The 17,081-nt window shown below is 47.0% G+C and overlaps 1 protein-coding gene across 1 annotated transcript in view; it reads right to left on the minus strand.

Moving 5' to 3' along the window:
* The window catches only part of NDUFA10 (NADH:ubiquinone oxidoreductase subunit A10), a 145,455-nt gene that overhangs the window by 42,330 nt on the left and 86,044 nt on the right, over positions 1–17,081 (minus strand). The window contains exon 7 of the mRNA XM_085645142.1: positions 342–396. Coding sequence (XP_085501268.1) covers positions 342–396 — 55 coding nt within the window. The remainder of the gene's footprint in view (positions 1–341; positions 397–17,081) is intronic.

Below are 17,081 nucleotides of genomic sequence, written 5' to 3' on the forward strand. Positions count from 1 at the left end.
CAGATTAGATTAGCACACAAACACTAATCATAAGATACCTAGGGTTGCGTGTGAACTGATGCAGGAGTTTCCTGGTACAGCTCCTCATCTATACCCAGTTAGAGCTTCTCGGAGGTCTGCTGAATTCCTAATACTCCAATAGGAGTTTAGCCCGAAGAAGGGGATGGGAAATACCAGTCTGATTTCCTTTTCTCTACAAATGGCAAGGCTATCCACATGCCTTAGAGAGCTAGAAAATAGAACCAAGAACCACCCCAAGAAAGTTAAGGTTTAAAACAAGCTGACTTACTAGGCATAGATAACTTAAAGATAAATTTCCTACTGCCAGATGATTTTCTTACCTTCTCAATATCCTGGGCTTCATTGCCAGTGTACTGCAAAACTTCACTAGTTTCACTGAAACAACACATGAACAGAAACGGGTTACATTCAGTTGTCAAACAGAAAAATGTTAATATATAATAGAATGAAAACCTTGTGAGGCTCACTGACAATGCCACGCATGACGTTTACTCAGTACCACAGATTATGGGTGAATTCTTTCATGATGTGGTGCCATCTATGTAAAATTCTGCAAGTCAACCACTGTAATAACATTTAAACTGGCACTCCTTAGTTCTCTTCTCCAGACTGCTGGATGTCCTGACTAATGACTACAAGGCAGGAACATCTCTTGCATCACATACGAAAAATAATGTGCGTGTGTCGTTCTATCACACAAGCTCTGTTCACTTACACATCCGCCACCTCCCCACACCAACTGTCTCGTTACGAGTGCCAGTACAGTTCTGTTATTTGCAGTATCTATTGGTACTGCACATATCAGAATTATTAGTTGCGGGGATTTTTAATCACACCGAGGTGCCATCAAATCTAACTGCCCAAGGTAAATGTTAGCAGCTCAAAGCTGCCATGAAAATGTGCATGCAACACCCCATGTTGCGCACAATACTTAATAGGCGATAATTATAGAATAATAAAATCCAAATACCGGTGTCAGGTTTCCTCATGTGAAATAATGATCGTAATGAACATGTGGACACTGGTAATGATATAGAAAGTACTTTTCCACCTCTCTGTACAGCTGTAGGATATGAACAGGTAGGTGAGGTCAAAGGGAGTCTAAGGGCCCTATTTAGATCTGGGCGGACAGGTTACTCTGTCACGACGATGACGGATATCCCATCTGCTAAATAGAAATCCCATAGAATTAAATGAGATTTATATTTCGACAGTAGGATATCCACCATCATTGTGACGGAGTAAACCATCCGCAGAGATCTAGATCAGGCTCAATGGGCCCGATTCACAGAACTAACTTAAGACAAAATCCTAAACTTACTACCATTTTGGTATTCACAGAAGGCACTTACTCATTTCGGTATTCACAGAAGTTAGGAGTCCTAACTTTAGGACTCCTAAATGCCTTCTGTGAATACCGAAAGTCTTAAAATTAGGATTTTTCTCAGTTTAGTAGTAGTATAGTTAGGACTCCTAACTTTAGGACTCCTAAATGCCTTCTGTGAATACCGAAAGTCTTAAAATTAGGATTTTTCTCAATTTAGTAGTCCTAAATTTTAGGACTACTAAATTGAGAAAAATCCTAATTTTAAGACTTTCGGTATTCACAGAAGGCATTTAGGAGTCCTAAAGTCAGGAGTCCTAACTATACTACTACTAAACTGAGAAAAATCCTAATTTTAAGGCTTTCGGTATTCACAGAAGGCATTTAGGAGTCCTAAAGTTAGGAGTCCTAAACTTAGGACTACTAAATTGAGAAAAATCCTAATTTTAAGACTTTCGGTATTCACAGAAGGCATTTAGGAGTCCTAAAGTTAGGACTCCTAACTTCTGTGAATACCGAAATGAGTAAGTGCCTTCTGTGTATACCAAAATGAGTAAGTGCCTTCTGTGAATACCAAAATGGTAGTAAGTTTAGGATTTTGTCTTAAGTTAGTTCTGTGAATCGGGCCCTAAGTGTTCAGAAATTGGTCTAAAGACTACTCACTTTGTTAAAGCTATTATTAGTCACCGTGGCCAACACATTTTTTAAATCTTAGCTTTAAGTCCTGACATTCAGGATGGGGGTCTGGCAAATGTTTTCGTAGTAGGTTGCATGCCTGCACCACCTTCAACGGGACAGGATGACAAAAAGCATAGATGCTTCCTTGTCTCTCTACGTATGAACACGACTGCACTGCCAAGGAGAAAGCGCAGTCATTCTGTTTCATTTCGGGTGAACGAGACGACCAACAACCAAATGATTCCTTAGAACCTAGAACAAGGCGATCCAGATGAAACAAAGCGCCATCTAATGAATATACAGCCTTTGTTCTTTCATGACAGATGAGAAATAAGCTTTCTGGCAATATAATTTCTGCTTTAGAGTTACACAGGGAAGTAGGGAAGCTTATTACCTCACTAACAACGACATTGCAGGATTCTGTGCAAAGATAACTACATGAGACCCCCTTGGGGAAAAATGCCATCAGAAGCATGATGCACAAGGTCTCTTGAGTCTTGAGGATCAAAAAGCTGGTGAAAGTCTACAAAGTCTAAGCTACAATACGTGGTACAGCATTAGAGCCAGAGAAAAAGGTGGAGAAATTCTTTAAAATAGTGCTTAAGAGAGTTCACAATCGTGAAGCTTTCAATACTCCCAAGATCAGATGTATAAGTAAACTTGGGACCCTCAACCTAGGGACATAGGCTGAAAACAAAAGGTTCAACTGCATCTAGTTTACAGAAAGAGGGTTTAGGTACTTAGAAAAGACCAATTTCTCACATTTACGTTAGTTTTTTCAGCAAAAATGTTAATACTCTGAAAAAACCTAGATTATGTAATGCTCCAACAATGAGGAAGCATGAGGTTTATGCTTAAACACAGGAAGAATCATTTCCTGATTGAAATTAAATTCTGTTGCCACTTTATGGACGAAAGAAAAAATATAGAAAATATATTATTTACCAGAGAAGGCCTGAAGCTGGATCGTTTCTGCTTCAGGAACCAACTGTAACAAGGCTGTCTTCCTCCATAGCAAATCAGAAACCGACTGTAACAAGGCTGTCTTCCTCCATAGCAAATCAAAAGAAGGAGTGTGCTACATAGGGTAGAATGTGTTTCACAACCCATCCAGGATTCACATGGGCGGATAGGATCATAACAACCCATCAAAGTTGTATAGCAATGTGTGAACCGTCAAAGAAAGCATCGCATTTGGTTTATGAAGCAACGCTTAAATAGCAACATCCAAGTGAAGGCCTGGCAGCTTAATGTAAGCCATTTGTTTACTGTTCCTGGTGGATTTCTTTCATGAAACACAAGTGATGGCAATCCCCTATTCTAAATGTCCAAACATGAATATTGTGGGCTTTCAAGACCATGCTGACGCATTTAAAAATGGCAGGAAAGGGCGCAAAATCATCATCTTGCTTAAGTTGGGGAGCTGTGATCTGGGGAAGCAGCATAAATCTTAATGATTAGAGGAGTTGTTCCCAAAAGCAAAGCTGGCTAATGAGTGGCGATCAGTAGAATTGCTGAGTTGTTAGTTTTCCCAAACTTTGGATGAACTGGTGCACAAAAGAAACCAGAGAAAACGTATGCAGAATTACCACTGGTCAGTCTGACATGAGAACATCTCTAGAAGAAGGGTCCTGCCTAATGCGAACTTAAAAAGAAATCTCTGGCCAGCAAAAGCGTCCCCATGTAGCAAAGAGATCTACAAAAGAAATCTCAATTTTTTGAAAAGTAGTTTGTGTCATTGATTCTCTATTTGTAAAAGCATATTAATGTCTGCTTAAGACTTATGAATCGTTATGTTTTTTCCCCTCTAGAGGAGATGCAACAGACCGTATATTCTTCTGGTGAAATCAATCCCAAACCAGAGTCACAAGATAATGGTCAGGAAAAACAGTACAGAAGTATTGCACATGAGCACTTGGATACCTGTCCCAAGGAGGATGGTAAGGACATAGAAAATTGCGATGAACAAAAGGTAGTTGATATGAATCATCTTGTCTTTTTTTTTTAATAAAGCTTTTTATTAACATTGCTCAAAGACCATGCTTTACATTAATCACATACAGTCTTACTTGCTACAGCTCTGACATCGCCAATGTTACATGAGGGATAGACAGGGAGTCACCTGCCTGTAGTATCTTTGAAGGCACAGGTTGACCTCCAACAATGTCAAAAGACCGAAGGCATGCAACAGTCCCCCTCCACCCTTGTCTTGTAACTTGGCCTATACATCCTACTCCTCCCCCTCCATTCCTTTATATTGGCCCCATGATTGCCATACGTTCTCCCACTTTTTAACACAGCCCCTACTTTTGTACACTGTTTCCTCTGCATGTTGGCACCAGTCCAGATCCATCTCTCACTCTTTCAGTGACGGTGGTGAAGACACTCCCCACCTTCACGCAATGTTCCTTTTAGAAATCCCCGCTGCCAAGGCTAGTCATACTCACACGTGTCTAGGCCAGTCAAGGCCCCCCTTAATCATCAGGAGGAGCCATTTGGCGTCCAATGGGACCGTCACTCCCGATACCCTAGACATTACCTCTGTGACCTTCTGCCAGAATCGGACAATCTCCTGGCATTCCCATAGGATATGGAAGAAAGTCCCCCCCCCTCCCCCTTGGCAGCCCCTGACGCAGAGCGCCGTGTGTGCTTTACCCCACTTATATAGAGGTGTGCGTGGGTAGTAGCTGTGGTGCAGGATCTTAAGTTGCACCAGTCTAAATCTTGTCCGGATTGCAATTTCTCTTGGGCTTTGTATGGCCTCTAGCCAATCTTCTTCATCTATGTTTCCAAGGTCCTCAGTCCGTGACGCATGCAGGGCTACCAGGGGTCCGGCATATTGTTGATTAATTTACGATACATCGTGGATGTCGCTTTCTCCGGGATGGGGTCGAGTAAAAGTCTATCTTCCAGGGGGAAGTGATCTGAATCATCTTGTCTTGAGCAGTTCAAATACTGTGTCACTAGACAATTGCAGTGAGAAACAAATCGGTTGTGGTTATCTGAACAACAGGGATCTGAAAAGTACAGCCTCAGAAGTTTTGTCTCATTTGAAGGCCTACAGCAGAAGGGAGGCCATTGTGATTTTTTTCAGAGGGATGCTGCTAATTACTGATCTCAATATATATAACTACATGACTGAAGAGGTCTCATATTTAGCCATGCCAAAGGATTCACATGGATGCTTAAGGACAAGGGACTTAGGTGTCTTTTTGAATCCTAATGTTACTGCAAGTTTGGTGAACTGATGGGATACAAACCTCAAAACCAGAATCCATTTCTAGATTAGTAAATGCTAAGTCTAATTTTGCCAACCTGAATTGCACTTTGAAAGTTAAACAGATGAAACTTTGTTTTTATGGTTGAAAAGAAACTGTTTGTGCAGATTGGAAGAAAATGAAAAAAAACAACTTCAAAAGAGTACCAGTGCCTTCGTCCTCGAATGTCCAATTATCGTAATCGGGCGACAGCTGAACTCCCCGGTTAGAGTAAGTTTGTCATCCACAACAGAGATAACCTTTGTGAACAATCTCAGAGTTCAGACTCAATGGCAGGCATCTGTCGTATTACATTAGCTGGGTTTATAAAATCCATGACATCCACCCTTTGAGGTTCTTGGTACTGCTAATATGGAAAACTTCCATTGAACTTAGGACCAATACATCATATTGCATAGAAATAGTTATGAGGGACGTGGCCTGACCTAAAATGGAAACAATTGGCAAGCTCCACTCTTGCCATGTGGCAGCATGAAAACAAATTACCTGGCGATACCCTCCAATTGTAGTGATCCGGTGGCTGGGTTATGTGTGGTGCAATCAAAGCTGACAGCATGATCAAGAATGGCTCTTGCCATATCAAGATGCCGGAGTGAGCGCAGCCATGGGCACCAGATTATTAAGGAATTGCCGTCCAAGACTGAGACCCCAGACAGTCCATAAATCCAAAGCAGTGGAGACCTCATCAACTGTAGTACCCAGCAAGTGGAAAAATAGGATATCATCAGCAAACAGGGCTCAAAAATTGGCACCAAAAGCAACAGGTCGGGTGCCTGCAAAAAGTGTACACAGCACGCTCTGCTGTTAAGGTGGCCTGGAGGGACAATGGGCGATCACAGAAACAAGCGGAATTTTATTATTGAAATGGAGTACATAGTTGCAGAGATCACACTCACAGTGGCCCTATTATATCATCCATTCCCAGACTGGATTAAAAAACAAACCAAGATCCAAACGGTACCATAAGGTCAGGGTGCAGCATGTAGCAACTACATTGGAAGCCCTGACCCGCATCCACAATCAGGCTGGCTCTCGAGAGGGGCCCAAGGCAGCAGGACCAGTAGGAACTGTATGCCTTGTTTGAAGATAACAATTCCCTTATTGGGGGGAGGGGGGGGGACACAAGAGAGGACAAGGCTTACAAAGACACTGCCGCAGTGAAAACAGGGGTGGGTGGCAGTGAACAAGGAGCGACACAGCAAGAAAGACCTAGGACTATGTGCAGAGAAGGACTGGATAGTAATGCAGAGGACCAATTTACATGGAAAGTACTGGTACACAAAACCCTCAGATGATAAATGGAAGCAAATAAGAGTCACAATGAAGGCTGAGCTTCATTTCCCAACAGGAAAGAATCTTTCATCAATGTGCAGCAGGCCCCGTAAAACTAGATGAAAAATGGCACCGATCAAAGGCAAAAAAGAACTTTCAAGGCTGTGCTACAGCAAAGCAAGCACAAACATCAGAAACTACAAGAAACTGAAGTGCGAATTACCAGCCCAAACACCAAAAGGGACTTTACAACTGGGGAAGCAGATGATACACAGGTGGCAGAAAGTGGCAGACATTGAAGAGTGAGTCAATACATTAGAAGAGAGTACAGATGGAATCAGTTATCTACATGGAACCCTAGAGATCTCATTTACTTGTGCTTGAAGAGCTGAGTGTCATTCTCCCCAAAAAGAAGAATGATTTAGAAAACAGCTCATGGAGAAATAACATACAGATCAGAAGAATAATCAGGGCAGCAGAAGGCAATGACATTAAGCACTGAAGTATACGAATAGGAATGACGTGCTTCAATTAATCGCAGTCATTGGTGATTACCTGGGGCACATCCCAGGCCACCTCCGTTTGGACCCAGCCATATGCAAATCAGTTTTGGCCCTGCTCCAGTGGGAACAGTTCTGCCAAAACTGCCAGGCCAGGCCAACCCAACCCTGAAACGGAATACAGTCCAGTGCCAGTTTTGCCCCTATTGGGGCACATCAGCAAAGCACAGCTTGGTTCCTATGGAATCGTGTGCACGGGACCCATGTCTGGGAATACACGTCCCACTTCGAGTGTCACACTGAAGTACACAAAGAAGTGATGGGTGGAATGGTTGAATTAATCTCAGCCACTGGCCCTAAGGACATTAATCACATTACATGCAAGGCGTCTTTGAAGAAATAATGGAAAAACCTAGAGACACCCCATTCTGACTACAGAAAACACGCAGAGAAATCACAAACAAGTCCAATCCCTTATCAACAGAAATTAGCAAGGTTTCATAATTATCATGATTAGAAGCTGCTGATTTTTAAGCCAATAGGAGGAGAGGACATTCCATACAATGGAGTTCAAACAGGTATTTATCACAACTTGTCTATCATCACTCTACAAACAAAGATTCTTCAAGTCTGTCACATACTCCCTTAGGAGCACAAATATTCTACTGTTGGGATCACCCTTTCCAAATCCCCTAAACTTAGAAAGGCTCACAATATTTAACTAAGTCCTTCAACTGACCTGACAACTCGGACACTGAGACCTGAACTGAGACAGTGGTCACAAATGGGAAAAAAGAAACAGGCAGGAGCAACCATATGGCCTAGACCAAACTCATATATCCTTTATGTAGAATAGCACCGGGAGTAGACAGGAGGTTGGGATGGTTTGTGGTGTTGCAGCAAGCATGGAGGCTTGAGAGTACAAGAACATGGGACCACGTGGAGGGCAAGCACTTGAGTCACTATTGTCCCTTACACCCATACCATTTGAGAAGGATTGGGGGATCAAGGGATGTTAGCTGGAGGGAGATGGCAGAGATATTTTTGTGGGGGAGGGACAGCTATACAGGCAAACAGATTTTTGTCAGAAACTATTCACAGTCCTTGAAGAAAGAGGAAAGGGTTCCTATTATCACAGCTGTCATTTGGGTTCCTAGCTCCCCCAAAGGGTTACTTTGGTAGAGATCTTTTGTTTTTGTTGCTGTATGAAGAGTGCAAGTTATGGTGAAAACGTTACACACCCATACCACTCCGCCTAGACCTTACTTGCACTCATCATGATGACGACGAGGAGCAATCGCCCTATGATGAAGCATGACATCCCTCGGGATGTGTGAAGGCAACATGGAGTAGTCTTGTTGACTGCCACTCCACGAGTGCGTCTAACCTTGAGAAAATCTTCTCCAGTTCTCCTGTCCTTACTAGGAACACTGACCCCATGTTTTTGCATGTAAATTAAAATGACCAATAATCAAGGGTCTGCCCGTTGACAGCATCCATCTAAGATTTGCCTGTTGGGAGCGATGATGGTTTTGATACTCAAGACTAACTGGGCATCGTAAGCATTCATATAAGAATGCACTCTAAAAGAGTGGAGTAGTGTACCATGTGGCAATAAATTAAAAATATATTGAAGGATTCTCTCTATTCCCCTAAAGTAACCAATTCAGGCGCGTGCTCAAGGAAGTAGGTAGCTAATTCATGTAACAATGATAACAGTAATGATCACGCAGGAGAAAAAGGACGATTATTGGGAAGAGAAAGAGGTGATCGACTGCCCTGGGGCTAGAAATCTAAGTCGAGGAAAGGTACAATTGACTTGCCTATAACAAGTGAATTGAAGCTTGTTGTATTGTAGAAGCACATGTGTAGCTTTTATAAAAATGCATATATGGTGGTAAATGCGGGCCAACCTTGCTGTGCATTAATGTGACTACTGAAAGCATAGAGAATATTTAAATGTATTACAGCAGTCTAAGGCATAAAAGAGACATCTGTACAATACTAACCTAAACTTTCAGCTTTTAAAAGCTATGTGTACTCAATTGTCATGTATCTTTCTGTAGGTCATAGTAAGTCAAAGAAGGATTTTTTTCCACTGCGAGCACTGGCTAGCTTTTCTCAGTGGCTCAGCAACAACAAATAGCCTAGCTTTTTTCGTACAAGAGGAAGTTGCAGGATACAATAGGGGCTGCTTCTGTGCGTTTCCTGAAATCTGAATGAAAGTATTGTTCCTCATTCAGTGCAACTTAAGACTCCAGCACAAGCAGCCCTCTTCCTCCTGCATAGACTACCAATACTGGTAATTGGGCTGGGAAAAGGCAGATGGAGCAGTTGCTAGAAAGATGCTGAGAGAAAAATCTTGGACTGTAAGTCTTTTTGTATAAAGATATGTGGGATGGTGCATGGCTTATGTTAGAAATACTCCACTCCCACACCGGAAAGGGTTGGTGGTAACGGGGTCTTTCCAGGACATACAGTGGTAGCTTGGCACGAGTGGTCAGGAATCAGGCACCGTGCTAAGCATACGACATACCCATACAATAACCATGCGTGCATCCGTTCCAAAAACGACTCTACACCGTAAAAATTATGAAAATATCTTTCTTTATCTTCTTTTTCTCTTAGTTGCTGATTAGATAAATAAATAACACTCACAATATACAAACTTTTTAAATAGTGCAGGTCAAATAAATACTGGCTTAATGATTCAATAAATAGGGGTGATCATAAATATTAAAGGCATAAATATAAGTGTGATACATACAGGCAATTAAATATTCTGAGGCAATAAATACTGTAAACCAATAAATATTGTGCATCAATAAATACTGTGGACCAATAAATACAGTGAAGCAATAAATAGGTTAAATACAATAAATACAGTGCCCCTAATAAATAATTAAAAGCTGACAGTGACACTCATAGAATCAGATCACATTTGAGATTACTATGGGCTAATTTGGCCCAGGCACAGCTTGTGGGGATGTGGAAGGCTTGAGGGTGTCTACTCCCTGGCTTGGACAAGGCTGAGGCCTAAACTGAGGTAGATCAAGGGGGGAATACCAGAGACCTGGCTCTCTCACTCCACACAACCCCTCTAGATTAGTCCCAGCTCACCCCTGGCACAGTCCAGCTGGTTCCAGCACCTCTCTAACCCCTAGAGTAGTCTCTTAGGATTCCACAGGGCCGTTGGCGCCCTCTATTCCACTTACTGCCCTTTTTCTGAAGTTCCGACGCCGCTGGAGTCGTGTCGACGCCGTGAGGCGGATCCGGTTCGACGTCGGCGGCCTCGGCACAATGTCAGTTCCTGACGACGCCGGTAGGCGGCTCCGGTTCGATGTCGGCGGCCTCGGCTCGATCTCGACCTCCGATTCGATGGCGTCGGGCAGTCTTGACTCGATGTCGACTTCGGGCGGCTCCGGTCCGATGGCGACCTCAGCTTCGATGACGTCGGCCGGCCTTGGCTCGATGTCGACTTCCGGCGACTCCGGAGTGCGATCCTCACTCCCGACCTTCGGTGCTCCTCTCCTCAGGTTTTCGGCGACTCCGGAGTGCGACCTCCACTCCCGACCTCCGGCACGATTCTCTCAGGTTCCGGCGACTCCGGAGTGCGATCTCCACTCCCGACCTCCGGTACACTTCACCTCGGTCTCCGGCGACTCCGGAGGGCGGACTTCACTCCCCCGTCGACACCGCTCACTCGACCTTGGTTAACTTCCTCCTCGACCTCTGGTACACCTCACGTCCTCCGTCGGCGCCCTCTCACGATCTCTGGCGGCTCTGGGTACGACGTCTGCTTTTCCAGTCAGCGCCGCTTCTCCACCTCAGGCTCCAGGTCTCCAGGCTACTCGACGTCCGGCTCCAGGGAAACCAGTATCCAGGTCAGGTACTTGCTTTCTTGACTTCTAAGGCCGGTTCCTGCTGACCAGGTCCTTAAGATGGTTTTTCTTACTTCTTCCCACACAGGGCTCCAGGCTGGGCTCAGTCAGTAGGGACTAGTATCAAGGGTGGGTTTATGGACCCCACTCCAGGCACAAGTTTCCACCCCTGCTGCCTCACTCCTTCCTCCTTCAGGTTTCTGCTGCTCACTCTTCACCAGTCAGGTGCCAACTGCCAGCTCAAACTGTCAACTCTGGCTTAGCTTCCCAACATTCCAAACCGCCTCCAACTGTCACAGGGTTCCAGAATGTTGCAGAAGGTTCTAGTAGGTTCCAGTGGGTTCTGATGATGTCACAGGTGGCCACCATTTTGTGCTCCAGGCCCTCAGACAGAAGTTCCAGGGGTAGATAAAATGGCTCCCTGAATCTGCATCAATACGAAAAAGTCTGGTGGTTCCCAAAAAGGAAAAATACTAACAGGGTTTGAGGCAAAAGTGGGACAAAATAAATAATGATGAGGAGGGACCACCCAAAGGGCTGACAGGTCTAACACGCGTCCCCCCCAGCTGAAAGTGGGGAGAGCTACCCAACCCCTTGGGAGTTCTCATCACTAAGGCGGAGAGACCGTCTGTATTGGCGTGGTCCACTCCAGGCCGATGTTCCACCTGAAAGTCCATTCCCTGTAGGGAAATAGACCACCTCAACAACTTGGGATTCTCCCCCTTCATTTGCATCAGCCAACGAAGGGGTCTGTGGTCGGTCTGAACCAGGAAGTGCGAGCCAAACAGGTATGGCCGCAACTTCTTCAGAGCCCATACCACTGCAAAGGCTTCACGCTCTATTGCACTCCACTTCTGTTCCCTGGGGAGTAGTCTCCGGGATAGGAAGACCACGGGTTGATCCAGACCCTCTTCATTGAGTTGCGATAACACTGCCCCAATGCCATGTTCTGATGCATCTGTCTGGACAATGAACTCCTTGGAAAAGTCTGGGGCCCTTAAGACCTGGGCCTCGCACATGGCTTTCTTCAATCTCACAAAGGCCTGCTGACAAGCCTCCGTCCAGACTACCCGTCGAGGTTGTTTCTTGGACGTGAGCTCCGTGAGGGGGGCTACGATGGTACCGTACCCCTTCACGAAGCGGCGGTAATATCCCGTGAGGCCCAGAAAAGCTCGGACCTCAGTCTGTGTCTTGGGGGGTTCCCAGGCCATGATGGCCTCGATCTTCGCCTGGAGGGGTTGCACCGCTCCCCTACCCACCAAGTGTCCAAGGTACACTACCGACCCCTGCCCGATCTGGCACTTGCTGGCCTTGATCGTCAATCCAGCTTGTCTCAGGGCCTGGAGAACAGCTTGCAGGTGACGCAAGTGATCCTCCCAGCTGTTACTGAAGACGGCTACGTCATCCAGATAAGCAGCAGAGAAACTCTCCATTCCGGTGAGGATCTGGTTTACCAGGCGCTGAAACGTGGCAGGTGCGTTCTTGAGCCCAAAGGGCATCACACAGAACTGGTAGTGGCCATTGGGCGTGGAGAAGGCTGACCTTTCCCTTGCTCCATCAGTCAAAGAGATCTGCCAGTACCCAGAAGTAAGGTCAAAGGTACTTAGATATTGGGCAGCTCCCAGCCGGTCAATCAATTCATCCGCCCTAGGGATCAGATGAGCATCAGTTTTGGTCACTGAATTCAGTCCCCGGTAGTCCACACAGAACCTCAGTTCCGGTTGGGCACCCGGTGGTGCAGCTTTTGGTACTAGTACCACCGGACTGGACCAGGGGCTGCTAGAAGGTTCGATCACTCCTAGCTCCAGCATCTTAGTGACTTCACTATGAATGCTGGCCTTCACCTTGTCTGACATCCGGTAGATCTTGGACTTCACAGGTGGGCTGTCTCCTGTGTCCACGTCATGGACGCACAGGTGAGTCCTACCCGGGACAAGGGAGAACAACGAAGAGTACTGCCCCAGGACCTGGCGACAGTCCTCCTGCTGTTCAGGAGTTAGAGATGGGGAGAGAATCACTCCCTCCACCGACCCATCCTTCTCTTGAGACGCAAACAAATCGGGGAGAGGCTCGCTTTCCACGTCCTCTTCTCCGTCAGTCACCATCATCAAGATGACTTCGGGCCTCTCGTGGTGGGGTTTGAGGCGGTTGGCATGCAGCACCCGCAGGGGCTGACTAGGGGTCTTCAGGTCCACCAAGTAGGTAGCCTTACCCTTCTTCTCCAACACCTCAAAGGGTCCTGACCAGCGATCCTGGAGGGCACTAAGCTCTCCTGGTTCGATCACCCACACCTTCTGGCCAGGCTCCAACTCCACCGGGTGAGCGTTGTGGTCATACCACGCCTTCATCACTGCTTGGCTGGCTTCCAAGTTGTCAGAAGCTTGCTTCCACAACTTAGCCATTTGGCTCCGGAAGGCCAGCATGTAGCTCACCACGTCCTGGGGAAGCTTTCTGGGAGTTCTTTCCCATCCGTCTCTCACCAGGTTGAGAGGTCCACGTACAGGGTGCCCATACAGAAGCTCGAAGGGGCTGAAGCCCACTCCCTTCTGTGGCACTTCCCTGTAAGAAAAGAGTAGACAGGGTAGGAGGACGTCCCATTTCCTCCGCAGGCTTTCAGGCAGACTTCTGATCATGCCTTTCAAGGTTTTGTTAAACCTCTCCACCAGACCATTTGTCTGGGGGTGGTAAGGAGTGGTGAACCGGTATGTCACTCCACACTCCTTCCACATCGCCCGCATGTACGCTGACATGAAGTTGGTCCCCCTGTCGGACACAACTTCCTTGGGAAAACCCACTCGGGTAAAGATTCCCATCAGGGCCCTAGCCACAACAGGTGCTGTTATGGTCCTCAGAGGTATTGCCTCTGGGTACCGTGTGGCATGATCCACCAAAACCAGGATAAACCTGTGACCAGCTGTAGTCGGCGGATCTAATGGACCCACAATGTCGATGCCCACCCTTTCAAAGGGGGTGCTAACGACAGGAAGTGGTTCCAGGGGAGCTTTCAGCTTCACCCCTGTTTTCCCACTGGCTTGGCAAGACACACATGTCCGGCAGTAGGTATCGGACGACACTTTCATTTGAGGCCAATAAAAGTGTGGGACAAGACGGGCGAAGGTCTTGTCTTGCCCCAGGTGTCCTGCCAATGGTATCTCGTGAGCCAACTCCAGAAGGAAGGCTCGATAACGTTGAGGGACTACCAAGGCTCGTGACGATCCGTGTAGGGGTGCCTTGGGTTCACTGTAGAGGAGGCCATCCTCCCAGTAAACACTGTAGTTCCCTTCAACGTTCCCTGCTGCCTGGGCTTCGGCCTGTCGCCTCAGCCCCTCAAGGGTAGGGCACTCCCTCTGGCCCTGGCAGAATTCCTCCCTGGACGGGCCTCCCTCCACGTGCCACTCGGCCGGGATGGGTAGGTCCTCCAGGTTGGTAACATCCCCCACCGCAGACTCCTGGTCCACCACCTCCGGTGGCCTATCCGTCCTACGGGGTGGGGACGCCGAGGCAGGCTCCTCCTGTCCTCGGTTCTTCCCTTGACTGGCAGCTGGCTGGGCCTTTGTTCCAGGCTCCAGCCGAAATGAACTCCCTCTTCGGGTAGTCGCGGACCTTGTGCTAACACAGGCCCAATCAGGTGTACCCAGCATCTCAGTGTGAGTCCGGTATTCCACCTCCTTCCAAGCGTTGTGCTCCATGTCATTCCCCAGCAGACAATCGACTGGCACGGCAGGGCTTACGGCAACTCGAAGTGAACCTGCAACCCCCCCCCATTCAAAGGGAACCTCGGCCACTGGATAGTGGCCTGTTCTGCCGTCAGCCATCGCGGCTGGGTGGAGTACATCGGGAATTACCTGCTCTGGAGACACCAGTTGGCTACGCACCATAGTCATACTGGCTCCTGTGTCTCTCAGAGCCTCCCCTCTTTGGCCGTTGATGGTGACCCACTGCCCATACTTTGCGGTATTTGCGGGCACCTGGATCTTGGGAACCATCTCCCGTTCTCCCAGGGACACTAAAGTGACACCCGCCCACTCCCTTCCCTTAGTTAAGGGCATCTCCTCCCCGAGCACTACACTAGCTACTCCGGGGGTCTTTCCTCCAATGGGAGGGGGTGGTCGTTTCAGGCACTTCGGATCTCCTTTATAGTGTCCAACGCCACCGCACTCGTAGCAATGGACAACCCTTGGCTGCTGACTCTGGCCAGGATTAGGGTTTCTGGGTGGGTTAGCCCTAGGGGTGAATCCTGTTCCCTTCCCTTGGAAGTTATTTTGGGGGCCTTTGGAGAACTCCTTTTTCTTTTCCCCTCCCTCTTTCTTCTGGGGGGCGCCCTGTCCGGCATTTTGAGTATCCCCTCCAGTCCCCCTTGTGGACACCCGGGTACTAGCCCAAATGTCCGCCTCCTCAGCAAGCTTCCGGGGACTGGTCAGCTTGCTATCCACCAGGTGTTGCCGCAGTTCAGGGAAACATTTCTCGAGCAGGTGTTCCTTCAGTACTAGGTCAAACAGCCCCTCGTAGTTCCTTACTTCACTGCCCTGAATCCAACCCTCTAGTGCCTTCTTTGCATAGTCCAGGAAGTCCACCCAATTCTGTGTGCCCAGTTTGTGACTACCCCTGAACTTCTGTCTGTACTTTTCGGGTGTTAGTCCAAACTTTCTTATGAGCGCCAGTTTCATGGTGGGGTAGTGGGTCTGCTCATCCTCTTCGAGGGCCAATAAAGCATCCCTACCAGCTGGAGGCATGTACTTGTACAATCCCCCTCCCCAGTACTTCTCTGGAACCCCATGGGCCCTTAACGAGACCTCATAGGCCGCTAGCCACTTGGCGATATCATCACCCACCCCATAGCTAGCTACTATGTCCTTTGGCAGGTAGGGTTTGGGTTCCCTGGTGTACTCTCGTTCTTCGCTGCCACCGTTAGGTACAGGGTGTGCCCCGATTCTCAGGATCTGAAGATCTATCTCTTTCAGCCTTATCTCATGAGCCATCCTCTGTTCCTCTTTCTCTTTCTCCAGCCTTGCTAAGTCCCATGTGAGCTGTCTTTTCTCCCTCCGGTCTGTTAACTCCACTTCAGACAAGCCACCGCTAGAGGCACTGCTGCCCTTCCTAGAAAGTGTCCTGGGCCCCGCTGACAGGTTCCCCACCTCCGGTTGGTACAAACCAGCTCCCTCACTGTCGGGCTCTCTATCCCTGTCCTCCTCCTCAGCCTTGCTTTCTCGGCGTGCCTCCCCCCAAGCCCTTAAGCTGGTTTGGAGTGCACCCTTCTTTGCTCCTGGGGGACAATACACCCCCTCCCGCTGGCAAAACTCCCTGAGTTGGGCCAGTGTACGTTTCTAAATTCTCCAGTACAAACTCCATCTTGCCCACTCAGGTCAGAGGACAGTTATTTGCAGTAACAATGCAGGGGGGTACCTTTAATAATACCTCCTCCCACCACCAGAGTAAATTTGGAAAAAACAAAAACCCACAATTAGGAAGGCCGCTTTGAGAAAACTCCCGGTGTAGGCCTATGGACTACCCACAGTTATTGTTGAGTATACGTAGGCACAGCTCTATCCCACCACTGAACACCAATTATGTTAGAAAAACCCCACTCCCACACCGGAAAGGGTTGGTGGTAACGGGGTCTTTCCAGGACATACAGTGGTAGCTTGGCTCGAGTGGTCAGGAATCAGGCACCGTGCTAAGCATACGACATACCCATACAATAACCATGCGTGCATCCGTTCCAAAAACGACTCTACACCGTAAAAATTATGAAAATATCTTTCTTTATCTTCTTTTTCTCTTAGTTGCTGATTAGATAAATAAATAACACTCACAATATACAAACTTTTTAAATAGTGCAGGTCAAATAAATACTGGCTTAATGATTCAATAAATAGGGGTGATCATAAATATTAAAGGCATAAATATAAGTGTGATACATACAGGCAATTAAATATTCTGAGGCAATAAATACTGTAAACCAATAAATATTGTGCATCAATAAATACTGTGGACCAATAAATACAGTGAAGCAATAAATAGGTTAAATACAATAAATACAGTGCCCCTAATAAATAAGTAAAAGCTGACAGTGACACTCATAGAATTAGATCACATTTGAGATTACTATGGGCTAATTTGGCCCAGG

The sequence above is a fragment of the Triturus cristatus genome, chromosome 3_1, assembly GCF_964204655.1.
Source record: "Triturus cristatus chromosome 3_1, aTriCri1.1, whole genome shotgun sequence".
Taxonomy (NCBI): Eukaryota; Metazoa; Chordata; class Amphibia; order Caudata; family Salamandridae; genus Triturus; species Triturus cristatus.